At 40.8% G+C, this 27,342-nt stretch overlaps 1 protein-coding gene, 1 non-coding gene and 1 pseudogene across 2 annotated transcripts; 2 read left to right on the top strand and 1 right to left on the bottom strand.

Moving 5' to 3' along the window:
- Nucleotides 1-8,342: 8,342 nt before the first annotated feature.
- On the bottom strand, nt 8,343-20,146 carry LOC131913878 (alcohol dehydrogenase 6). Its single transcript, XM_059266625.1, has 6 exons — nt 20,005-20,146; nt 16,274-16,361; nt 15,952-16,168; nt 13,052-13,312; nt 11,775-11,910; nt 8,343-8,485 (listed from the first exon to the last, which is right to left on the bottom strand). Exons 1-6 carry the CDS (start codon nt 20,144-20,146, stop codon nt 8,343-8,345), a joined length of 987 nt encoding a protein of 328 aa, XP_059122608.1.
- Nucleotides 20,147-25,285: 5,139 nt separating this feature from the next.
- On the top strand, nt 25,286-26,658 carry LOC131913877 (BRCA2 and CDKN1A-interacting protein-like; annotated as a pseudogene).
- Nucleotides 25,697-25,798, top strand: LOC131913903 (U6 spliceosomal RNA). Its single transcript, XR_009379979.1, has one exon. It is a non-coding gene; the product is annotated as a U6 spliceosomal RNA (small nuclear RNA).
- Nucleotides 26,659-27,342: the final 684 nt, after the last annotated feature.

Here is a 27,342-nt window from a genome sequence, read left to right as displayed (position 1 = left end):
TCTGGCTTTTTAATTTGGAACAAATCAATAGCCTCTGGCTTTTTAACCTCTTCTTAACCTTTCCGGATTCTCTGACCAAAAAGGGCCGAGATCCTGCCTTATCACTTCCTGCCTCTGACTCCTGAGTGCTGGGATTAAAGGCATGACTGTCCCAAATGCTGAGATTAAAGGCGTGAGCTACTATTGCCCAGTTTCTGTAGTTAACTAGTGGCTAGCTCTGCCCTCTGTTCTCCAGGCAAGCTTTATTTGTCAGAACACAAACAAAATATCACACAACACTATAGTGTGTTGACTTTGATTTCTTTAGGTGTGTACTCACAGGCACTAGTTTAAGCTAGAAAGGTTCAAGGCAATCTGGAGTTCAAGGTTCTCAAGAGAAGCTCATTTCAGTCTAAGATCCACCTGTTTTTCATTAAGGCTTTGACTTTAGTCTCAAAGATTTATTGAGACTACAGATTAAAATGGCTCTGCAGTTTGGATAGTCTTAGGGCCAAACCCTAGGCTTGATTTTCAGTCCAAATCTCCTAATGGTGGGAGATAAAGGAAGCTTAAGTGCTGCCCTAGAGCCCTCTCGACACTCAGCCATGCACGCTCTCAGTGATGGGCTGCCTCAAGCCTACCCGTCTCTTACCTTCAGCATGCGACACCTGCTCCTTATCTAAGCTCAGCTCCCTGTAACTGTCAGGGTTGTCTGACCTCCGAAGTGTCAGTGATACTGCTCAAGGCAGCACATACCCTGTGTTCGCTATCCATTTCAGGTCACCACATAGACTAAGAAATTGTTAGTGCTGTAATTAGTTAACTGACTAAGCTCACTGACAAGACAAAGAAAAGCTAGTGGACTGCATTAGGATCATGTCAGTCAGTCTGGTGGCGAGTTACCTGGCTTTTGGAGGAAATTGGAGAGAAATAGTTGGGAGTAGTAAACATGTTTTGAAGTTATAGTGTGGGTTAATGACAAATGCCACCACTAGGGGGAATGCTAGCATTAATTTACAACATTTAATAGAAAATTGAGGGTGTGTGAAGGAAAAACTACTAAATAAACCATCATATACTTGGAGGAATCTCAACATGTTGGAAAGTCAGAATTTCCCAGAAAGGCATTAATAAAGCCCAATTTTTCAAGTTACTTTGAATATCTTTTTTCGACTTGCCCCCGCTTTTTGAGGCTTCCAGTGGAGGGACTAGGTTACATTCAATTGAGTGGTTGGCCCAGGGACTCCCCAAACAACCCAGGCGCTATACTAAGACAAAATGTTGCTCTCTGCAAACCGACAGTGGGGCCCCATTGTTGAGGACAGCACCCATACAACTCACTAGAGAAGGTGAGCTGCTGCCTGACTGGAGCCCTCACTCCTACATTCCAGGCTCTTTGGTGAGGGAAGGTACTCTACAGGCTACCGAGAGAGAAACGTGGACACCAGCCCAGCCACAAAATCTTTGACCTACACTATGTTCTGCCTACAAAATATTCTAGGGAAATAGTGGCACAGAATTTGCAGGAGTAGCCAACCAATGTCTGATTTGAACTAAGACCCACTCCATGAGAAGGAACTCATACTCAACTCTGCTTGGGCAACCAAGAACCAGAGACTAGATAGCCCAGAGACCTAGGGTAAAACCAAACACTCCTTGAAAGAAAGAAAGAAAGGAAGGAAGGAAGGAAGGAAGGAAGGAAGAAAGAAAGAAAAAGAAAGAGAGAAAGAAAGAAAGAAAAAACAATAAAATGATTCCTAATGATATTGTGCTGTACTCATAGATCAGGGCCTTATCCAGTCATCATCAGAGAGGCTTCCTTTGGCAGCAGATGGGAATGGATGCAGAGACCTGCAGCCAGACATCATGTGGAGAGAGAGTCTAAATTGGAGGTCTCCATCAAATCCCACCTTCCTGAGCTCAGGGAATTCTATGGAAGAGGAGGCAGAAATATTGTAAGAGCCAGAGGGGATGGAGAACACCAGGAGAATATGGCCCTCTGAAAATTAAGCAAGGCTCATATAAGCTCACAGAGACTGAAGCAGCAAGCACGGGACTTCCACAGGTCTGCATCAGGTCTTCTGCACATATATTGTAGCTATTAGCTTAGTATTTTTATGGAACACCTAACTGTGAGAATGAGTGGGTCTCTTGCCCTGTGCCTGCTCTTGGGACTCTTTTACTTCTGTTGGGTTGCCATGTCCAACTTTGATATGATAGTTTTTCCTTCATCATATTATATTTTATTTTATCATGTTTGGTTGTTATCTCTTAGAAGCCTTTTCTTTTCTAGTGAGAGACAGAAAGGGAGTGGATCCAGAGGAGAGAGGAGATGGGGAGGAACTGAGAGGAGTAGAGGGAGGGGAAGCTATAATCAAGATATGTTGTATGAGAAAAGGATCTATTTTCAATAAAAGAAAAAATAATATTTTTAGCAGCTTGTAGTACACCAATATAAAGGATTCCTTGTGAATATGCAGGAGCTGATGGCTCTCATTTCCAAGTTATTAGGGAACATTGCCAATAACATGAATGCGGTGCCACAGCCCAGCCTTTGCCTACTCACTGTATTTCAGTAGAGGACCTCTATATTTTATACATACTTTATTATGATTTGAGTGATAGCTAATGATCTAACTATTCTTTCAGATGAAAAAGTGGAAGAGACTCAAAACTTTGCAAGATTTAGGCAAGATGTATTTAGAAGCCGGATACCTGCTTATAGTGTGGGTCTGGGATTAGGCAAGCCTAGGTAGAGGCCATAAACCACCCCTGTAGTCACTATTCAGGGAAGCGCTGTGCCTAGAAACTGCAGAGTTGTGTTTTGCTTGGTGGTTGGGACAGGGACATTAAATGTGGCTGAAGTGGTGGGGCTTGGAGGCAGGACACAGGTTTATAGGACCCTACCCTGGGAGTTGAGTGTAGTCTTCAGCTAGCAACAGTGGTGACTGGCTATGTACTGATGTAGAGAGACATTACTTGTGTAATATTTTTGATCAGGTATTAACAGAAAGACAGAGATGCTGCTTTTGTGATAAAATTACAAGTTTTCAGTGAGCTCCACCATGAACAGGTGCTTAAAGAAGATGTAAGCAGAGTGGGGTCGCTCATACCTGTACCTTCAGTACACTGAAGGTTATGGCAGGAGAATTGTAGGCTGAGGCCAGCCTGGGCTACCTGGTGAAAGTCTGCCTCAAAAAGGGGGAGAAAGCTGTTGAGAGATATTCAAAGTAGCTTTGAAGAATTGGGCTTCATTAACTCCTTTCTGGGAAATTCTGACTGTCTAACATGATGAAGTTCCTCCAAGTTCTCACTGTTACAAAGTTTGTTCTAGGGGCAGAGTAGGCAGGACAATGGTTTAAAATGGAAGGCAGGGGAAGAGTAGGCATAGATTTCCAGCTCAGATGTGGGAAGATGGAGAAGATGCCTCCATCATCCAGATGCAGGGAGCAAGCATCTCAAAGCTCATGGTTTCTTATCAAAGCAGCAAAAGTAACTAAGACAAGGAGCTTTATTTCATTTTAAAAAATTAATGTATTTTTATTTCTATTATTTTTTAAAAGATTTATTTTTGTTTTAGATGCATGGTGTTTTGCCTGCATGTATGTCTGTCCATGGAGGCCGGAAGAGGGCACTGGATTCCCTGGGACTGCAGTTACAGATGGTTGTGAGCTGCCATGTGGGTGTTTTAAACTGAACATGGGTCCTCAGAGAGTGCTCATAACCACTGAGCCATCTCTTAAACATCTTCAATTTATTTTTAACTGATGTATAAAAGCATAAAGTTATACATAACTATGGAGCAGCATGTGTATACACTTTGGCATGTTACATCACAGTAAACATTCTCCTGAAAAATCGTTTATGAGAACAACACTCAAAGCCTTCCTTTTGGTATTTGTTATCTGTCCTCACCTGACAACTGGTGACAGCACAGCAGCACTTCTCATGGTGCTTCACTCCAGACTGCGTGCTGTCTCCTCACGGGGGTGACAGCTCCCTTGCTGTGCAGAACCCCATCTTGGTCAGCTGCAATCCCGTTTGTCTAATCGCTTTTCTTTCCTGTGTCTCTCTGTATGTGTCGGGGTGGGGTGGGGGTAAGTTGTCCAACGATTCCTTGTTCATTGCAAGGTCCAGAACTGTTTACCTACAATTTCTTATAGTTGTTTTAGTCCTTACATTGAAGACTTCAGTGTGCTTAGAGTTCATTTAGTAACTGGTTCAAGAGAAGGGGCGGTATGGCTTTATTTTTTTATATGTGGAGAAAAATAACTTATTTCCCATCTAACTTCCTAGGATCATTAATTGAAAAGATCCCCCTGTCTCCAATGCATCTTCTTAGCAACCCCTCAGCCTGCTCACTGCACATGCTTTAGTTTTTCTGGACACTGTTTGGTCCCCTGGTCTGTGATTCTGGTTTTTCTGCCACACCAGCTGCTGTGGTCACTAGGACTCAGCAGTGTGTTTTGGAGTATAATGGCTCCTGTTTTGTACTTTTTGATCAGGATTACTTGTCTATTTGCGTTTTTCTGAGTTTCATACAGATCTGAAGGTTATTTTTATCTGTGAGGAATATTACTAGCATTATGGTAAGATTGCACATTTAATTTTTTAAAATATTTAACATAATTTCTTTATTCATTCTTGGGAAATTCCACATCATACACCAATTACACTCACATTCCAGTCCCTCCATACCCTCTTTTTACCCATGCAGTGTCCCCCAAAAATGAAATTAAAAAAAATTCAAACCAAACCAAACAAATAACCCTCTTCACTCCTCTGTTGTCCTAGTGACATTGGGGGCCATGGTGTGTCACACAGTCTACCCTTCTGTGTAATCATCTTCACTTGCAAATGTTCATTGCAGTGAGTCATTGGTCTGGTTTCAAGGCCTCTGGTTTCTGGTACCCCATCGTCAATGGATCCTCACCTAAACTCCTCTGATATCCTGAAGCCATTCTAAGTCATGGAGATCCTGTGGGTATCTTTCCATAGGGCCATTCCCTTCACGAGCTCCAGCAGGTCCTAGATGGGGTAGATATTAGGGTGAGCCAACCTAAGGTCCAGCTGTGCACCTGGGGGGTAGCTGAGCTGGACAGTCCAGGCCACTGGGGCCACCCTGCCTCAGGTGAGGAGCAGGGCCAGCTCCCCTCTGCCCATGCCATCAGGGTCAGTTTTCCCTAACCTGTGGTAAAGGATGGTGTTGTGATATTTTATTTGTGCTGAAATGTGGTAATATTTTATTTGTATGTTAATAAATAAAGTTTGCCTGGAGATCAGAGGACATAGATAGCCAGCCATAAATAAAAGTCAGGCAGTGGTAGTACATGCCCTTAATCTGATCACATTGTAGGCAGAGTCTCTGTGTGTTCAAGGACACAGCCAAGCGTGGTGACACACACCTTTAATCCTAGTACCAACCATAGAGACCTGGAGGTCTGTATAGATAGGCAGTGATGAGGAAGTGATGTGGTTGGGCTAAGAGCCGATGAGAGGGCAGAACAGCAAGGCAATAAAGGTACAGATTAGGCAGGAAGAAGCTGGTTCTCTTGGGAAGCTACAACGACATGGTGAGCTAAGGTTAGCAAGTGACTATTCCTATTTCTCTGATCTCTACGGCTTTCACCCCTGTATTTGGCTCTGTGTTTCTTATTTAATAAGACTGTTTAGAAATTCGTCTACAATTGGCATCCCATGTTGGGTGCCATTTGTAGCTGGAAGTTTTCCCGTGTCCCACCCAGTCCTGCAGCCACTCGAACCCAGTTAAACACACAGAGGCTTATATTACTTACAAGCTGTTTGGCCTATGGCAAGGCAGCTTAGAGGCAGGCAGGAAATCCAAACAGATAGACAGGAAGAGAAAGGAGAGGCAAGGCAGCCGCTGCGAGCCGCTGCCAGGAAAAGCAAGATGTAAAGGTATTGGTAAGCCACAAGCCATGTGGCAAAGTACAGGTTTATAGAAATGGGTTAATTTAAGATATAAGAGCTAGGTAGCAAGAGGCCTGCCATAGACCATACAGTTCGTAAGTAATATAAGCCTCTGTGTGTTTCATTGGGTTTGAGTGGCTGCAGGACCGGGTGGGACACAGGAATAATTCCAGCTACAGGACGGGGTCATCTCTCCCAAGTGCAAAGTGGGTGGAGGGGGAATAGCTCTCATAAGGGTTGGGGACAGCTCTCTTGCTGCAGTGTCCACTGAGGGGCAGGGCCAGCTTTCCCAGGGCCCATGAAAGGCTCAACGTAGCCCTCTGATTGAATCACCCATGATTCCTGTGGCTCCCTGTGGGTAGTATAGACATTTAAGCAACATTCTTCAAATTCATGAACAAAGAATGTTGTTTCATTTTTTGTTTATATTTTAATATGTATATATTTGAGACTTGATTATATCATGATCAAGCTATATAGAACTTGCTGTGTGAGCAGTCTAGCCCTGAACTCACATAGGTTAGCCCTTCCTGGCCACCAAGGTGCTTAGATTAAAGAAGCACACCACTATATTCTGCAATGTTTCACAGGTTTTATTATAGAGATTATAGAAATTTAACCTTTGGTTAAATTTGTTCCTAGTTACTAATTTATCTGCAAGATCAATCTCACTCTAACTGTGAGATTGCTTCCTTGATTTCCATATCAGATAACTTGCCATTGCTATATATCCACACTACTGATTGTTGTGTGTTGGTTTTGTGACCTGAAAGTTTGCTCAGTTGTTTATCAGTTCCAGTAGCTTCTCTGGTGGGAGTTCTGATTCTTGTGGACAATACACAGAGCTTCATGTGCAGATCCATACAGTGTGGGAAGGATCCAGTGGGTGAGGACATGTGGGTCCGGAGGTAAAGACAGCTGTGCCAATGGAGCATCTTGGTGTGCCTTCATCTGCAGAATGTGCTATTGGGTGGTTCAAATCAACCTTAACATAGCTGTAAAAGGGAGGCTGGTCCTGCTGGCACTGGGTCATGTGAGAATAACTTTGATGGTGTGGTCAGGTGAGGAGCCTGATACAAGGTTGTTGTTGAGTGAGTCAAAGACAAGTAAACAGAAAAGCGTTGTGTGGCTGATTCTTCTAAATCACAATAATATAGAGAATCCAAGTTAGTGATGAAATACTGCAGATCTTGTAATTAAGGTAACAGGACACAGCGGATACTACAGAAAGGAAAATGAAGAAAACAAAACATTAAGGAATTTCCAAAGCAACATGTATTTTAGATTCAAATTCTCGTGTTTTAGGCTTTTGAGGTCTGTGTTTCTCATGTTTCTTCTCATGTTTTTTCCTTTGAGGTTGGATAAAAAATGGGCTGACTTACAAGCTTCGAGGAAACTGAACAAAGTAACGTGCAGTTCTCTGGGTAATAAAATAGGTAAGGAGGCTTCAACTGTGAGAAATGCTATCCTGGCTGCTTTTCTGTGTCAATGTGACACAGGCTAGAGTCATCAGAGAGGGAGGAGCCTCAGCTGAGGAAATGCCTCCATGAAATCTAGCTGTAAGGCATTTTCTCAGTTAGTGATCAATGGGGGAGGGCCCAGCCATTGATGGATGGTGCCATCCCTGGGCTGGTGGTCCTGGGTTCTGTAGGAAGCAGGCTGTGCTAGCCATGGGGAGCATGCACTCCTCCATGGCCTTTGCATCAGCTCCTGCCTCCAGGTTCCAACCCTGTTTGAGTTCCTGTCCTGACTTCCTTTAGTGATAAACAGCAATGTGGAAGTGTAAGCCAAATAAACTTTTCCTCCCCAATGGTGTTTCGTTGCAGCAATAGAAACTTTAATGAAGACAAATGCTGATGTCATTTATGGCTAGTTTCTACTGGAGAGATTAAAGAGGTGTCAGAATTAGGAATCTTATAGAAAACCCCCCACACAGAAATAAAACAATGACAACAATGGCCTCTTTGTAAAATGAACTCAATTTTTCTTGTCCTATTCTATTTTATTATTCTGGGGAGGACTGGAGGGTAGACGTGAGCTAAGGTGTGCATAAGGAAGTCAGAGGACAGCCTTGTGGAGTCAGTTCTCTCCTTCCATCTTTAAGTGACTGCTGAGGATTAGATGTTCATCTTGTGGCAAGTGCTTCTTACCTGCAGAGCTCTGTAAGCTGTTTTCTTCAGCTCTGTAAACTATGTTCCTAAACTTGGACCATAACTTCATGGGATGACACCTTTAGTTCTGTGTTATATAAAAAATAATGCTAAGATATTTACTACCTTAATACTTGCAGGATCATGTATTTTATAAGTCAGCAATAAAGCCACATTCAGAGGGCAAGGGAGGCTCTGAGCTCCTCAGAGGTTCTTTGTGCAGCATTTGCAGCAGTGACAAGCTGTCTGTCCCCACACCCACACACAGATTAAAAACGACTTTTACCATTGCCCGTTTTTCATGAGCTGAATTGCTTCATTGACCTTATCGAGAGTCAGGGTGTGGGTAATCAGTGGATCTAGGTTAAACTTCTTCGCCGTATAGTCAGAAACCAGCTTAGGGATTTCATCCTTGGTTTTCCAGCCTGGAAATACACAAAAGAACACAGATTTATGAAAGACTCTACCCATGAGATTTCAGTATAAAAGAAAGGTCGTGTGGGGAATGGGATCATGTGTGGATTTGACAATACTATATATGCATATTTGAAATTCTCAAATCATAAAGAAGAGATTAAGGAAAAAAGAAAGGAAGGAAGATAGAAAGGATGACAGGAAGAAAGATTGGCCATGTCAAACTGCTAGAGTAGTTTTGCTGTTCCATCAACTTGCCCCATCATGATGAATGCTGTTCCAACCATACAGACCACACCTAGGGTTGTGCTCTTCCAGGGACCTCTGATGCCTCTGACACATAGGGCATAATTCAAAGTCAATAGAAAATCAATCTCATCTTGTGATGTTCCTAGTGCTAGGTTGTAGTCTCTGTAGATCAGTGAATTCAAACCTAATGTATAATGAAGGCCACAGTCCTGGGATGATTAATGAATTAAAAGGTTAGAAATAGGTGTTGGGAAGTAGTTCAGTTGGGAGAATACGTGCCTGAGGCATGAGGCTCTAGGTTTGATCATCAATACTGTACTCTCTAAAAGCATAGAAATGTGTGTGTGTGTGTGTGTGTGTGTGTGTGTGTGTGTGTGTGTGTGTTTTGACATGCAGCTTCATGAACAAACCAAATAAGAAAATTAATGTGTATGAATTACTAAAATGTGTCCTTTGGGGTCAACTTAAGCAACATTAGCCTTGCAATGTATTTTCTCTATTCTCGTGAGCTTTCAAAAGTGTATATATTTCACACTGTGCTAAGTACCTTGGTCAATGAGTCACAACCAGAGTTTTCTGGCCTCCTGTGTGGAAGAGGTGAGCATGGCATAGCTGCAGGGTGTGATCTCCTCTACCCTGCTTAGTGCCCTCTGCTCGTAACTATGTCATAGGACTTTGTCAGCTGCTTGATTTTTTTTTAAAGAAAAAAAAATAGATATGACTGGAGAGGTGACTCAGTAGTTAAGAGCATTGGATGCTCTTTCAGAGAACATGGGCACCAGTCCTTACACCCACATGGCAGCTAACAACTGTTTGTAACTCTAGTTCCAGGATAGCTGACATTCTCGTCTGGCCTCCATGGGCATAAGGCATATGGATACTAGGAACTCTGGTCCTTTGCAAAACATACATGCTTATAACTGCTGAGCCATCTTTGTGATCCTCATGCTTGCTTTTCTTCATTCCAGTTAATGTCGGCTTCTCTAGCCTTTCAACCTACTCTCAAAACTGCCCCAAACTCTTCCAACAGATGTATTTTAAAAGTTAATTATCCTGTATGTAACCACAAATTCTAACTAGTGTTATCTGTTGCAGCCTATGAGTCTCGTCTATTTTTTTTTGTTTTTGTTGGTGATCTAATGAAGCATTTTGGTATGTATGTAAAAACAATTGTTGTTATTTACTACTTCAGTGGGAGAACACTAAGAAAGGCACTGGGCTGGGGAGATGGTTCAGTGGGTGGAAGTACTTGTGGCGAAGGCCTGGAGAACGGAGTTGGGTTCCTGGAAGTCTTGAAAGGTCGTCTGAAGAACTTACTTCACAAACTTGACTGTTGACCTCCACATAAGCACTGAGGTGCTTACACACCTCTTACACACACACACACACACACACACACACACACACACACACACACACACACACGATAAAATATAAAATAAAGTGAAATGAATAAAAAAGGAAGGTCTTGGGTACATAGACAAAATTAGACAGTGTTTTTCAAAAAACAAAGAAAGGCTGTGTTGTTTCTCAGCGAGGGCACTAATGGAATTTTGAGTAGGGGAAGTTCTTCCCTATACACACTGTAGGAGGTTAGGAGATCTGTTTCCCCAATCTTAGTAACATCCTTGATTGGGAGCTGTAAAACCAGAGGACTATACTCTCTATAGGGGGAATTCACTTCATTAATGATTGTTGAATGAATGTTTAAATGCTTAAAACATTTGGTTCTTTATAAGGGTTGTTCAAGATAACATGATCTTATGTTACAAAGCTTAGTTGGACACATGCGTTTGGAATGAACACCATCGTAATAAACACAGCATAGGAAAGCAGCAGTGGTGTTTATCCAGTGGTCCAAACAGAGGAACTCAACAGCTAAAGTGTTCAGCTGAATTAGGACTCCCCCCCCCCCCCCTTACAGGTCTTTTTGCTCACTGTACAAATGAAGTGGCTAACACTCCAAATGCCTGACAATTCATTGCCACTGTTAACTTGGAGATCACAGTTCCCAGTGCTCAGAAAACTCCTAATTTCATATTTTTGTTCAAGAACTCACATCACCTAGAGTCTTCTTAAAAATCAGACTGTGGTTTGGAAAGATGACTCAGCAGTTAAGGGCACTAGCTGCTCTTTCAGAGGACCCAGGTTTGATTTCCAGTACTCATAGGATGGCTCACAACTGTCTATGACTCTAGTTTCGGAGGACTGGATACTCTTTTCTGTCCTCTATGGGCACCAGGCACCCAAGTGGCACACAGACTTACATGCAGGCAAAACACCCATATACATTAAAGTAAACAGACATTAAAATCTTAAACAAACAACAACAACAACAACAACATTAGGTTGCTTGCAAATGAGTCCAGAATCCTAGGCAGGAATACATAATTTCATTTATTTTCTACCTTAAATAAAAGTCGTCTAAAGTCTTTATATTTTAAATAATAAAAATAAAGGATTCCATGAAATGATTTATTTCTCTGAATAAGAGAATTTACATTTTCTTGTTATTAAAGTACCCCTTTGGTAATATTCCTTGAAAATTATGAATCCATCATTTTTAATATTGTTGAGTTGGTACATTGGCAGCTCATTCATCTAGGATAAGATATTATACTGCTTTGATAATGACTACTAATAGTTGAGCATATACCTTAAAGAATCGCAGTGGACATTTATATAATTTAGGGGTACAGATATTTGTTTCAATACTCTTGAAGTCTGGGTAGTTTTGAACCTAGGACTTCAGCAATTGACACGAACATTGTGTCACTGAGCTATATCCCCAGCACCTAGAGTGTTGTGTTGTTTGTTTTACAATTCAATAAACAAAATTTTGTCTTTTTCTTTTTTCCTCTCCTTGCATGAAATAAAGCTTATGAAGAGACAGAGGACATAGCTAATATCTACTTCTTAACTTGAGTTTTAAACATTAAAACAAGAAGTGTAACCTAGAATTGATAGTTTTTTCTTAGGCACTTCTGACCCATTTTTCTATTTCCTCCTGCTAGCTCCTCATTTTTAGTATTCAGTTTCTTCTGTACATACCTCCTAAAACTGACCCTTTTAGAGTACGTCCCGAAAAGAACAACTGACTATTGATGTTGAGTTGTATCCAAGATGCTATTGATCCAACAATCACGCAGACTCCATGATCCTTGTGGCAGGAGGCCAGGGCAGTTGCCTGTTGTAGAGCAATGTAAGACAGAACAAGGATAAAACCACCTACTTCAGAGTTGGACCCACTCTTACTCAGCTTGACTGCTTAATGACCTATGACTTCCTTTCTGATTTCCCTTGTTCTCTTTGAAATAGCATCAATATTATGAAGATGTTCTACAACATAGGTAAGATTGTTTCTGCCTAGAATAGTGCTTGGCATTTTAGGATTCAACAAATTGAATAAAGATGAAGATCATTATAGATCATTGTAGTAATAAAGATAACAGTTTTTGTAAGACTTATGATGTGGGCGGTTGTTTTGAGTTAATGTTTTTCTTCTAGGTTTCAAAAGGGACAGTCAGATATTTGTATAATATGACATGCTAACAAAGTGACCACCCACAACCTTCCCATTAGTCATTTTCAAAGGCTGTTTCTCAGAACAAGACTGGAATAAAGGTTTTGCTATATGTTTCCTCAGATGAGAGGGTTATCTGTGGTGAACTGTAAGAAATTTTGAATTCTGGGGAAAAGACCCGGGTTTGAAGGGACTCCACTTTGCTTTCTACGTAACTTCCCAGAAATGGATCCATGGAACAATAATGCATCATTCCTTCAAGAGCAAAAGAAAGCTTTCTTCAGAGTCTGGTGTGACTGCCTTTCATGTTTATCTCCATATGTTAACCATGTTTGGGCAGAAAAATCCCTACTCTTTTTCTTCATTTTTTGGAAATAACACATTTAATCAAATGAGGAAATGCTTTTCTTGGTTCAGAAGCTCACATCTAACATGAAAGATTTTTACCAAAAGTAAAAAGCTCGTTGTTTTCTAGGACAATTTAGTGGAGCTTTCACTTAAGTGTTCTGGCTTGAAAATCATAGTTATCTCAGGCTGCCTGTGGTCATATAATCTCTGTCGGATGGTTCTTTATGCTTAATTGAAGGAAAATAATTTTGGAATAGAGGGATAAACAAACTCAATAGCAGAGTTGTAGGTTCAGTTGGAAAGTAAATAAACAAAATGTTCTAGTGGGCATGACATGGACCACAAGGAAAATTAAATAGAGGAATGTCGAAGGAATTGTAAGATGTTCATTCAATTAAAATATTAAACAACAACTGGTATAATATACTGGTAATTTTCACTTCCAAAGATCACATACCACTGTTTCTGGGTTTCCAGTGACCTCAAATGTGAAGTCTACTCCATCATTCATCATACCAAATAAGACTTTCTGAATGGGTTCCTCAAAGTCTTGTGGGTCTATGCACTCAGTGGCACCCACTGTCTTGGCCTTTGCAAACTTGTCTTTGTTGGTGTCCACAGCGATGATCCTGGCTGCTCCTGCTGCTTTACAGCCAATGATGACAGACAGGCCAACACCTCCGAGGCCAAACACAGCACAGGTGGAGCCTGGAGACACCTGAACACAAAGGCAGACAGATCAAAAGCAAAAGGAACATGAACGTTCCCTCTATGGTAAATAGTGATACCAAGTCTCATGCTAAGAAGGAAGCTTCTACAGTGAGCTGTTCCTCAGTCTTCTGTGTCCTTACTGAAGGAAAGGACATTTTTAGGTAAAATATATCTAGAGAATTTTAGTTTCTCAGACTGTTTCTTGGTGTGTGATGCTTTTACTACAGGAACAAAAACCTACCTACAAGGAGAGAATTTCAAGTCCCAGGATGGAATCAGCATGAATGAAAGTAATGTAATGAAATTTTGCTGGAGGCCATAGAATATACAGCAGATGACAACTAATATTCAACAGTTCGACCCACCAGAAGAATTAACTCTCTGATGGGGATCCCCACTAGGCAAAGGCCGTGGGGTTACTGGCTGTGGATACCATTTGTTTCTACTGGTAACTTTCTCATGTGCTGCCACAGTTCCTTCCTAAAAGAACAGCTATGGGGTTCTCTCCACAGCCCATTGGTGGTGTATTTTATACTTTCTGGGCACACATTTATCTGTGGATGGTCAGAAAGATGATTTCGTCTTAAGCTGTATAATTTTGATGAATAGAAACAATACTAGAATATTTTTTATAGCTCAGGCTGACATAGAAAATAACAATATTCTCAGCTTTTTACACTATTAGCTGATTTAAGACCTCAGAGCAAATTCAAAGCAGACTAGTTGCCCCTGCAAATAGATTGCACAAGGACAGATTCCCAAGTGTCTGGGTGTTGAACCAAGTTGCTTCAGGCATGAAGCAACTTTAGTGCCAGCTCTTCACTTGCAAAAGTCTGGCTGACAACATTAAAGACATAACTCCCTGCACAGATTCTCTCAGCTATTGACTCTCTGCACATACTTCTAGCATCAGTTGTATAATGCAGGACTCAAGGTTTAGCCAACTAACTGTTTATGTTTAGGTCCCAGGACACTTTTAAGGTCACTGTCCCTTCAGAACGTGCAGAGTACTCGAGTGCTACATGCCTCCCTCCTTGCTTTATAGACTACACATCAGGGAACTTGGCTGATAGCCCAGAGTTGCCATGATTACTCACCATGCCAGGTCAGCAAGGTATCTCTAGCCTGAGAGAAACTGTGTGATTTCTCATGTGTTATCAGAATTGTTCTGTTTCCTATTGTTTACTCAAGAAATGTTATGTGATGCAGTGTGGCACCAATTTAAATTGAACATCTTCCAACCTGATATAGTTTGCATTTTGAACATGCTCTAAAGACATATGTAATAATGGTCTACTCCTCAGCCCTTGGCATCTTAAGTAGCAGAACCTTCTGAAGGAGCCCAATGGAAGGAAAACATCATGGGCATATACCCTAAGGGGATTTTAGGGCACCAGCTCTCCTTTGTTTTTGTTTCCCATTTATAATCTTTCTGATCCTGGATACCATGAGATGGTCAGCTTTGTCCCACTCTACATTCCCTGACATGACTTTCTGCCCCAACGTTGCCCCCAAGACCACCCCACAGACTAAAATCTCTGAAGTAATGAGCCAAAACAAACTTTCCTTCTTTGCAATGTGATTATCATAGGTATTTTGTCACAATGACACAAAGCTGACTAAGACATATCCCATCTCTGTGTGTAGCCCTGAGACTAAAGGACAGTGGACAATGCAAAGACTTAAATATCAAAGGCCCCTTATAGAATTGAGATGGGATGTTTAGAATGATATTCCAAGAGAAGGAATTTAACTGTAGCTCATTCAATCAGAATGAGATTCCCTGGCCAGTATAATCACCTCTCCATTGGTTCTCTTATACCCTTAAGAATTCATTTGGTGTTGTGGTTTGAAAGTAATTGGCCCCCAAAGGGAGTGGCACTATTAGGAGATGTGGCCTTGTTGGAGTAGTTGTGCTCTAGTTGGAGGATGTGTGTCACTATGGAGGTGGGCTTTGAGGCCTCATACATGCTTATACAGTGCCCAGTGAGGCAGACCACTTACTTCCTGTTGCTTGTGGGTGGAGATATAAGAACTCTCAGCTCCTTCTCTAGCACCATATCTTGCTGCATGCTGCTTTGCTTCCCACCTAGATGATAATGGACTAAACCTCTGAACTATAAGGGAGCCACCCCAATTAAATGTTTTCCTTTACTAGAGTTCCCATGGTCATGGTGTTTCTTCACAGCAATAGAAACCCTAAGACATTTGGTGTACTTGGATTGAATCTAGGACCTTGTGTACACTAGGTATGTGTTCTGTCCTTGAAGTACATCTTCAGTCCCTCTCCCTTTCTTTTTTAACATTTACTACTAAGTAATATACTATTAAATTAGAATGTAAACTTGATGAGTTTTTAGCAGCAGAACAGTGAAAATCTTCACCATTGCTTGTTAAATTAAATACACTGGAATGTGGAAAGATATAGTCATATTATAATTATGTTGTATTTAAAGTCTGAATACTTATACTCCTGCATGGCAGGGAGTGCATTGGGAGGCAATCATATAGTTTAATGAACTTTGCAGTTCTTAGAGATAAGTTTATTTTTTCAGGTGGTATGACCATGTGGTACCCCAATGTGAGAGGTGTTTCACCTCCTTATCCTACTAATTCTATTTTAAAATGGATGTGAATGCCCCTCACCTTGGCAGAGTTGATTGCAGCGCCAAAGCCAGTGGCAAACCCACAGCCAATTATGCATGCCTTCTCCAGAAGAGCATCTTCATCAACCTTGGCGACTGAGATTTCCTTTATGACTATGTATTCAGAGAAGGTGCCCGTAGTAATATATTGATACACTGTCTTTCCTTTGCAGGTAATTCTGCTGTTGCCTTCAGACGTCAGATGTGTCCCTGATAGTCTTTTTATAGGTGAAAGGAAACAAACTTTATGTTGTATTGAAAAGCTTAAATCTCTTCATGTGAAACTGAATTAGACTTTTAAAAAGATAGTTATAAAGACTTACCTAGCTTCCTTACAAATATTGTTCTTGGAATTGAGGCAAGTTTTACATTCTCCACATTGTGGTAGACATAAGATGATGACTTTATCACCTAAAAAGCAAAGTAATTATTAGGGTGTTAATGTTGAGTAGTCTGATTTCTTAGGTTGTCAATATCAAGGCACCAAGAAGATGTGATAATGAAGAACTATTTATTTGTTTAATTGTGCTTGATCACAAACATATTTGCAGCATCCTGTCCAGTTCAAGGCCATGGCTGAATCCTTAGGAGCTGGCTCCAGATATGCCCACCTTTATTGACACTTTTGGAATACCCAGGCAAAAAATTTAGTTGTGTGCCATTGTGGTGGTTTGAAACAAAATGGCCTCCAAAGAGAGTGGCTCTATTAGGAGGTGTGGCCTTATTGGAATAGATTTCATTTTGTTGGAGGATATGTGTCACTGTGGAGGTGGACTTTGAAGTCTCATGTGCTCCATTCACGGCCAGTGAGACAGACCACTTTCTGTTGCCTGCAAGTCAAGATGCAGGACACTCAGCTACTTCTTCAGCACCCTATCTGCCTACATGCCACCATGTTGTACCATGATGATAATGGACTAAACCTCCGAAAATGTAAGCCACCCCAATTAAATGTTTTTCCTTTATAAAAGTTGTCGTGGTCATGGTGTCTCTTCACAGCATTAGAAATCATAACTAAGACAGCTTTCAACTACATGTTATGTCCTCTGCATTAACTTCCACTGTGAGGCAAGAGTCAAAATAGATACAGTGCTCAAAGAATGAGGCCCAGAACTGGGGGAAGATTGACCACAAGTTGTGCTCTGTGTTGTACTTCCTCTCTTTCTTTGTGGCCATGGAGAGAAAACATATTCCTATTTTTTTTTTTTTTTAGTGCTCTTTGTACCTCTATGTTCAAATTAAGAGGAGAAAATCAGAGTGTCTTGCTTGGGGTGAGTTTATTGACTGCTTCATTGTCCATTACTGCCAAATATAGTAATTTACTATACATTTTAATTTAAAAGCTTTGTTAGAATTTAGGCTCTTCTATTTTGGTTTTAGTTTTAGGAGGTCAAAGACCTCTATAATGAAAACTTGAAAACTGAGAAGAAAGAAGTTGAGGAGGACGTTAGAAAAGGGAAGAGACCCCGTGCTCATGGGTTAGCAGATGGATCATTGTGAAAGTTGCCATCATATCAAATTTACAGATTCAATGTGATCCCTATGAATATTCCCATAACATCCTTCACAGAAATAGAACCAAAAAAATCCAAAATTCATATGGAAGTCCTGGAATAGCCAAAGCAATCCTGGGCAAAAAGAATAATGCTATATAAATTATCACACCATATGTAAACTTGTATTACAGAGCTATAGTACTCACACAAAACCAGAGAGGTGGGCCAGTGGATCAGAATAGAAGACGCAAACTTAAGTATATATACATATAGTCATCTGATAGTTGGCAAAACTCTACACTGGGAAAAGACAACTGCTTCCACATATAGTGATGGGAAAACTGGATGTTCATATATAGAAGATTGAATTAGACCCACATCTATTACTCCTCAAAAAAAAAAAAAAAAGAAAAAGAAAAAAGAAAAGACTCCAGATAGATCAAAGACTTCAATGTGAAATCTGAAATGCTGAAACTGCCAGAAGAAAACATTGTGAGTACTCTACCAGATATCAGTGTAAGAAACGACATTCTGAATAGGACTTCATTTGCTCAGCAATTAAGGCCAAGAATTGACAAGCAGGGCCTCATAAAACCAAAAGGCCTCTGTACAACAAAGGGAACAATCAACTGAGTGAAGAGGAAGCCCAGAGCTGGAGAGAATTTTTGCCTGCTGTGTATTTGATAGGAAATCAATATCCAGAATAGACAAAGAACTCAAAGAACAAAGGATCAAGGAAACAAACAACCCAATTGAAAAAATGGGCTAATAACCTGAACAGAGGGTTCTCAGAAGAAGTGAAAATGGCCAAGAAATAACTAAGATATTGTTCAACAACCTTAGAAATGAGGGAAATGCCAATTAAAACCACGTTGAGATTTCATCTTACCCAAGTCAGAATGGCTTAGGGTCAAGAAAACAACTGGCAGCAAGTGCCGGTGAAGATGTGGGGAGAGGGGACCCTGAGTCACTGTTGGTGGCAGTGCAGGCTGGAATCCATTCTGGATTTGCAGCCATTCATGAAATCATCGTGGAGAATCATTAAAAAAACCAAACAAACTCAATTTTTTCACTGTATGACCCAGCTAAACTATTCTTCATCCTAAGAGCAAAGGACTCAAATGTTCTACCCCACAGCCATATTCATTGTCACTTATTGAAAATAGTGACAAGATGGAAGCGCCTGGATGCTCTTCGGTTGATGGAAGTGGGATGAAATCATGATCTTGATACACAATGATATTGTTTTCAGCTGCAAAGAAAACGAATTCATGAAATTTACAGGTAAATGGATGGAGTTGGATAATACACTGGTAAGGTAACCTGGAAAGACAAATACCATGTGTTCTCTTATGTTTGTGAATTTATATTTTGTATTTGAATATAAATCCTGGAGTAAGCTCAGAAGCCAGGAAAGCAAAAGAAACCATGGGGGAGGCAGAGAGGAGGAGTTCTAGGGAGGAAGCCACAGGACAAAGATGCTCTAAAGGAGGAAAGGGAGGAAATGGGGTGCGGACTGAACTGGGAGGGGGAAATAGGAGAAAACAGAGGGAGAAAGAGTGAGGAAGGATAAATAACACTAAAAACTATTTGAAAAAGCCATAATGAAACATTATTTTATAAACTTAAAAACAAATAAATATGTATACACATACACATACATACATATCTATACACATACATATATAGATATCTACACACATATATACATATACATACAAATAGATATCTACACACATTTATACATATTTATACACACATTTAAACATGCAGATATACAATTTATACGTAATGATACACACAAATATATCTATACACACATTTACACATCTACACACATATCTATACACGTATCTATATATCTTCATACACAATACATATCTATTCACACATTTGTACATACATATACACATATCTATACACACGTACATCTCATTTAAATCGAATTTCCAAACATCTGGTGACAGTGTTCCCTCCAGGAGCCACGGACCATCAAACTCCCAGTGCCAGTGAAGGTACACCTTGCTTCAAGTTGTTGGTCAAGGGGACCCAAGAGACCCAACCAAACAATTGGGGCCACTGCCCTCACTTCATTGATCGATTTATTCAGTAGTGCACCCCAGTTTACTCATTCCTTGTCATTTTTTCTCCTCATTGTTTCTTCATTAACTCTAGATTTGGTGCATTTTTCTTCAAAATACAAATGTGAAGACTAACCCCCATTACAACTGTCATGTTATTTAGAGACAATTGTGACTCCCCCTATGAGAAATGGGCAGTGTTTCACTTTTCTTTTTTCTTTTTATTTTTTTTTTTATTTTTTGTGCATTGGTGTTTTTGCCATGAGTGTCGGGTCCCTTGGAACTGGAATTACAGACAGTTGTGAGCTGCCATGTGGGTGCTGGGAATTGAACCTGGGTCCTTTGGAAGAGCAATCTCTCCAGCCCCACCTTTCTTTTTGTTTGCTTCATTATGACACATTTAAGGGATGCCCTTAACCTGATTTTCTGCTGTGCTTCCACAACTTTCCATTTCTGGATGCGGGCGTTGCTTCTTACCTGTTTTCACCGTGCTTACTCCTTCCCCCACACTCTCGACTATGCCGGTTCCTTCATGGCCCATAATGATGGGGCAAAACTGGGCAAGTTTTTTGTCATCCAGACTTTTTATATCTGTACCACAGATTCCTGCGGCCGCCATCTGTGTGGAAAGCACAGAGAGCTGAGATTTGTCTGTTGTGAGGGAGCTTCAGATCTGCTGCTCTGTGAAGGCTTCTAGTGCGTTCACTTCTACCGCTCTCAGTATTGACAGCTGTCAACAATTACTTGTGTGAAGGAACACAGTGTTCTTCCTTGATTAATTTCCAAGATCAAGTGCTGAGTCACAGTTTAATGGAGTCAGAGAGAAGCTGGAGAAGCACACTGTGTGCATTAGTGACTTCTCCACTGCTGCGACAAACTGTCATGGCCCAGACAACTGACAAAAGGGAAGAGTACACCGAGCTATGGTTCCAGAGGAAGACTCGAGGAATGGAGGGACAGGCATGGCAGCAGACAACCAGAGCACGAAACTGAGAGAACACATCTTCAACCAGAAAAGCGAATCAGAGCACATACTAGATGTAAGGTAAGGCTATGAGCTCTCCCAAAGCCTGTCCCCAGTGTCGTCTTCTGGCAAGGCTGCGTCTCTCAATAACCTTTGCAAACAGCACCTCAACTGAGGACCGAGTGTTCAAACACTTGAGCCTAACGGGGAGATTCCAACAACCTCAGTGTGATACCAAAGATCCGACCTGGCCCTTCCGTGAGCTTGAGGGTGGGAGTGTGGAAGAAGACAGCTAATTATAGAATTAAAAGGTTGAGAAAAGAGTAATGCTACCTGTTTTAACTAAAGTTTTAGTTTATCGTGCAAAACACATTTAAAAGCTGCGTTAACAATCCTGCCTTATTGTAAGTCCCAACTGTGTTGTGCTTGTGACCCAACTGTAGGAAGGGCGTTTGAAGCTCCTGGGTCTAGAACTGCACCAGCCAACGTGTTTTTGTGTTCATTGTTCTGTTCTGGTTCTGACGCTACAGCTGGCATTGTCCTGTTAATCCTCAGCAGACAAGTTTCCTGCGTTTGTTTATCGTAATCACCTGGATAATACTGGCTGGCGGCACCATCCCCAGTCCCTCTCCCCCGCTTGCCAGCAACTGCCTTGCTCTGTAACTTGGTTCAAGTGCACAGGTGAGAGAGTCAAACAGTAGCTTGTCAGACAGTGGCTGGGTGTCTCGAGTCTAAAACTAGTTGTGTGAGTTTTAGCCTTGTTGGAGTATGCTTGCTAGGGATTGCTAAGTACTGCCCTTCTCACTCAGTAGAGAATAGATTCCAGAGAAGGTTCCTTGAGAAGAGGGTATGGTTTGTGTAGGTAAGGTAACTTAGAACTGTCTCTCTGTAGTTCATCTGTAAATAATACATACTCCCCACCACTGTAATGACCTTGAACCACAAGGTCAGTCAGATGAACTGCATTTTAGCTCTCTGGGAGCCAGTTAGAGTCGCCTGGGGGATAGGTGCCACCCCAAACCAATCAATCCCTAACTTCAGAATTTCAGAATCTCCGGGATGAGAGGCAATTAACGTTTTTCAAGCTCCTCAGTGATTCCAAGTATGTAAGCAAGCTTGAAAAACCCCACTAAATGAGTTTTCTTCTTCTGATTAGCAGTATGAACAGACACTAACCCTTGACAAACCCCACTGAATGAGTTTTCTTCTTCTGATTAGCAGTATGAACAGACACTAACCCTTGACAAACCCCACTGAATGAGTTTTCTTCTTCTGATTAGCAGTATGAACAGACATTAACCCTTGACAAACCTTTTCTAGACAGAAGAAACATTTAGTTTTCTTTTTGAGTAGGAAATTCTGAAAAGGATATATAATTTGTATCAAACATCTTTGGTTTTGATGTGGAGTTGTGGATTTTGTCTTACCTTTACTCGAACTTCCTTTCCCTTTGGTGGGGCCACGTCTATCTCCTCCATATTCAGTGGGGCTCCAGGCTTCCAGAGCACAGCAGCTTTGCATCTGATCACCTGGGTACAGCAGATGAGGGGAGAAAGGGAGACTTAGTAGGTCTGAAAGGTGGAAGATTCTTATAGTAATCATTACTAGAAAGTACTTAATTTGTCTATACTCAAGAGGAAAATAAAGGATGGAAAAATCTAAATATATACTGAAATTGGTGGGTCTTATAATTTAAGTTTTTCTTATGCTTTCTTCCTCTATATTTAAATTGGTCTAACAAATATGATATATTTGTAGCAAAGCACATATATAAAAAAAGATGGATAGATCTCTCTCTCTCTCTCTCTCTCTCTCTCTCTCTCTCTCTCTCTCTGAAACAGTCTTATTATGTAGCCCAGGTTATTCTTAAACTTATGGTCCTCCTGCCTCCAACTCCCTAGGCTGCCATTACAGGCACATGCCACCACTCCTGGTTAGATGCCATGCATTTGCTATTATTATGAATGAAATTGCCCACTTACTTCAGGGTTGTGATGATATTACGGTGTGGGGACATTTATGATCCCAGGTATGAGGGACCTTGGATTGAAGCAGTGAGTTATGGCACAGAGAGTGAAGACCATCTGATGGTGGAGATCAATAAATGGGAATGTAATCATTGGAGATTGATTGATGTTGGAGAGATTGCAAATGCCAAGGCAGTTCTTAGGGGTTCTGATATCAGCCCACCATCCTTAGTATAAATGATCTTCCACTTTTATGTATTCAGTCACTGCTTTTATGTAGATGACTTGTACAAACTGTATCTATGGGACAAATCTCGCCTGAAGATTTAGACAAGCATTTATATGCTGTTTGAATGTCTTCCATGGACTGCAAACTCAATATGTTAATAGACAAACAAGCCATTCTTTCTCTCATCTGTACCTTAAAGGACACAGTACACATCTACTTTCCCTGTTTCTAACATGAAATCCAACCACTCATCCAAGACAGAAACGTGGGAAGTAGCCTTAATTTTTCTCTGTCCTTCGCTGTCCACAATCAGACAATTTCTGGAATCTGTGCCCTCCTCTTCTTTCTCGCTACTTCTGTGTGGTCTGGACCCTTCCGTTGCCTTTCACATGAACCACTGGAAAAGCTTTCTGCTCCACTGGCTGGTGTTCTCATCTTCAGATGCCCCCTCCCTATCACTGCCTCAGTGGTCTCCCAGGCTGATGTAATAGGAGTGATTCTTCTGCCAGTTGCTGCCAGTTCCTGTCATTTTCCACCTCAGCCTTGTCACACAGGCTTCTTGGAGATGATCAAATAGGAGGTCTTCTTGCCTCTATACTTTCTCTGTGGTTTCACTTGCTTACAAAGTCTTGTCCTCTGTTACCTGGTGAGTCTCCATTTCTCAGGTAAGTTTCTCCCTCAGTGCCGCCTCCTCTGGGAAGCCAGTGTAGGTTTGAAACTTCCCTGAGCTGCCATCTTCCAGATCTCTTTTGCAGTCCTCGCGCTCCTTTTAGGGGTCCCTATCCATGCCTGTGAGGGATCCTTAAGAAGGGCTTCATCTTTGAATGGGGAAACAGGAAATAGAGTCTTTATGGTACTTAACTGCAGTAATGGAAAAACCGAGAAGGGACAAGGGATAAGTGAAGGGAAGGGGGGAGATCTTGAGATCACATGTCCTGCAGGAGCCTAGGAGATTGACACAACCATGGCATGACATACACAGAGAGAGGACACCTACCTTGCCTGCAGTGCTCATGGTGACTTTCCTCTGTTCTTGTAGATGGGACTGTCTGGTGCCAGGAGATTCCGGTGGCGATTTTCACTGTGGAAACAACGAGAGTGTGTCAGCCTGTCAGCAATGGCAGCTCAAGGGTCTGGGATCTGAGCTTTCTCTGTAGTCAAGTCAGATCATTATTAAACCACAACCTGTCAAATCTCTGTAAATGTATACTTTCTTGTTGCATGAAGGAGATTCCTATGAACCTATGTTGTAGGCTTCCTCAGGCAAAGAGCACAAAATGTAAAGTTTAACAGTCTCCCTTCCTTAAGCAGGATGGCCTCTTTTTAGTATCCAGTCTGTTGAGCTTTTAACTTGGAGTTTGAAATGTTCAGGTTTTGAAATTCTGCATGTAAAATAATCTTTTTGTTTTCAAATGTAGAGATAATCGTCTTTGCCTCAAAACAAGCAACCTTGAGTTTATGAACACACGTTGCAGCTGAGTATTGGGATGACTAGACAGTTTCTCTAGCAGTTTAGGTGGTCACTCAGGAAATAAACCAGCCTACAGAAGGAGCGTAAGGACTGGGATCCGGCAGTGAAAAGCATGCTGTGTTCACTACGACAGTTTTGACTGAAATCCAAGAATCTTCATGAAGTCTAGAGATGAACACATTCCCAATAAGAGGCTACACAGTGCTTTTCTCTCCCAATTGGGTGATTATATGATTTTCCTTAGTTATCTTTCTAATGTGGTAGATTATATTGATTATTTTTTATTGTGTTTATTGCATGCATGAAACAAATCCTACTTGGATTAATTCCTTTTATACAAAAGGGACTATGAATAACTCCATAATATTGTTGAATCCACTTTGTTCATATTTTGCTAAGCATTTTTTTGAGTTTATATTCATGAGAGATACCTGTGTTAGTTGTCTTTATCATTTTTACTTTATTATATGTTTGGTTTTGGTGTCATGGTAATACTGATTTTATGGGAAAAATGAAAGTTTTCATTCTTGTAGAAGAGAGCTTATAGTATTATTGTTAATTCATTAAATATTAAAAGAATAAAATTCCTCAGATCTGTATATTTCTTTGGGGGGCACTTTAAAAATTGAATTCAACTATGTTAATAATTATAGCACTATACAGATGATCTCTTTCGTCTTTGATAAGTTATTGTGGCTGTGATTTTTGAGAAGTGGTTTCATTTGCCTGTGTGTCAGGTCCACATGTGCAGAGTTAACAGTGTTATTTCCATTGCCCCATCGATGCCTGTGGGGCCCGTGTATGCCTCTGCTTCATTCCTGATTTTGCTAATTGAAGTCTCTGCCTTTCTCTCAGCCTCGTCAGAGCCCTGTCAAATGTATTGCCTTAAAGAAGCTGCTCATTGCTTCACTCATTTTCTAGATTGCTTGTCTGTTTTTAAGTGTGTTAGCCTCCACTGTTACCATTCTCATTTCCTCCTTTCTGCTTGCTTTGGTCTGATTTGACTCTTCTATTTCTGGGCCCCTGAGGTTTGAGCTAGAGTTACTGATTTGCAAGTTTGCTTTTCTGATGTAGTGGCTTAGTTGTATGGATACCCAATTCAGCGTGGATTTAGCTGTGTCACACCAATGCTGGTGGAAAATTTTCATTTCATTCAACGTGATGTATTAAGAAAATTTCTTTGAGTCTTCTTTGCTGTGTAGACTGTTTCAGAGTGTGTGATTTAGCTTTCAGTTAATTGCAGTTTCCCTTCTCTTTTTATTGTAACTTAATTCCATTGTGTCTCTTAGCACCTTCAGTATAATTTCTTTTCTTTTCTAAAAATTTGTACAGGGTGCTTTGATGGCTTAGCAGCTGACGCGTATTGTTGAATATGCCTGAAAAAGCACGTGTACTGTTGTGGCCTGGGCTGCAGTGTTCAGTAAACATGGAACAGGTGCTGTGGGTGGCGATTCTTGAGCACCCCACTTTCTTTCTGTTTAATGTTTTTATCAGTTGTTCAGAGGGGCATGCTGGTCTTCAACACAATTATAGACAGGTGCTGGCTTGGGCAGCAATTGTACTAAAATTAGAACAATACAGAGATTAGTAAGGACCCTGTGCAAGGATGACATGAAATTCATGAAGAGTTCCATACGTTTGCATGAGGAGAAAAAGAGGATCATGTTGACATTGAGGATGAAGACCGTGATGAAAAGAATGGAGACAATGAGATTGTGGGCGGGGAAGAGAATATTGAATTTGCAGTTTATTCCATCTCAGATAACAATTCTGATGCAATTAAGAAATTACTGCAGCTGCTTTTCCTGAAAGCTCCTGTGAGCACCGACAGAGATAACTGAGCTATTGATTCAGCAGAACCACCTTGGGAATGTGATTCACAAAGGGATGTTTCAGATGACAGCGATGATGAAGTGGGTGAAGATAAGATCTTTGGCTTGCTAAGTCCTTTACATTTAACTCAAAGAATGAGTACCCAGAATGCTGAAGCCATTTAAGAGTTGCTTCTAGTTAAAAAGTACGCTTTTCTGAGAACTATGAAAAGAGTGTGATTGAACAACTGGACAGGCATTTGAAAGACACGAGCAAGCAGATTGCCAGATTTCCCCAGATTGCCCTGTCCATGCACCAGCAACTTTAGAAAGATCTAGCCGAGGTACACAGAGCTAATACTTCATACTTCTACCTGCTGATCAGTAAGACATTTGTGGGAGCAGGAAAATCTCATTCCAAAAAGAGGTAGAATGGCCCAAAGCAGGACGTATTGATGTTTGCAAATGCAGAGGAAGTGTTCTTCTCTAAGAGGGCAGTTCTGAAGTTCATCTACTTCATACAGGAGGAGAAGGACACTTGTCTGGGAGGCAGATGGTCGTTTGATGATGTATTGATGAAGCCCTTGTGTGAATTTCAGATGACAAAATGAGTGAAATAGGAGAATGGCAAGACCATCTATGTATCTAGTCCATTTCCCACAAACAATGATGACTTGTTTGTATGCAATTACCAGGAAACCCAGAGGGGAGATACTCAAACACACATTACTTTATTCAGATTGAAGTCCTCTACAGAAGTAGTGTTCTGTTCCATGTGACTGTGACACATTTACAAAATGCTCTAAAATTTTTTTGATCAAATGATAAATGGTTGATTAAAAACTTCCAATAAAAAATAACACAGAATATTAATTTTAAGTACTTAATAAGAACTATTTTCTATTTAAAAATTACTGACTTTCTTATGTTTCCTTTTGATTCTGCTGTGTTTTGCTTGACAGATTCTCAGCTGCAGCATACATATAATTTATAATCACTATTTTTTTTTGGTAATTGCTCTTCTATTACTGTATAATGCCCCCTTTCACTTCTGGTAATTGTATTTTCTCTGGGGTCCACTTTATATTGTATTAACACAACTACTCTTGCTTTATTTTGTTCAGTTTCTCATGATATAGATTTCTCTTTTTACTCACTTGTATTATCATATGTTGAGTGAGTTTCTTGTGGGAAATGTACAGCTGAGTTATGCTCTTAAACCCTTTCTCCAGGACCTGTCTTTTAAACAGTTTTCTTGTCATGGTCTATACCTATTTAAAGTATACAACTCAATGTGTTTTCTCTAAATTTACAGATAAATGGAATCATCATTGCAGCTAATTTGAGGATAGTTCATCACATCAGAAAGAAAT

This window comes from Peromyscus eremicus, chromosome 6, assembly GCF_949786415.1.
Source record: "Peromyscus eremicus chromosome 6, PerEre_H2_v1, whole genome shotgun sequence".
NCBI lineage: Eukaryota > Metazoa > Chordata > Mammalia > Rodentia > Cricetidae > Peromyscus > Peromyscus eremicus.
This window is presented reverse-complemented; position numbering and strand designations above follow the sequence as displayed.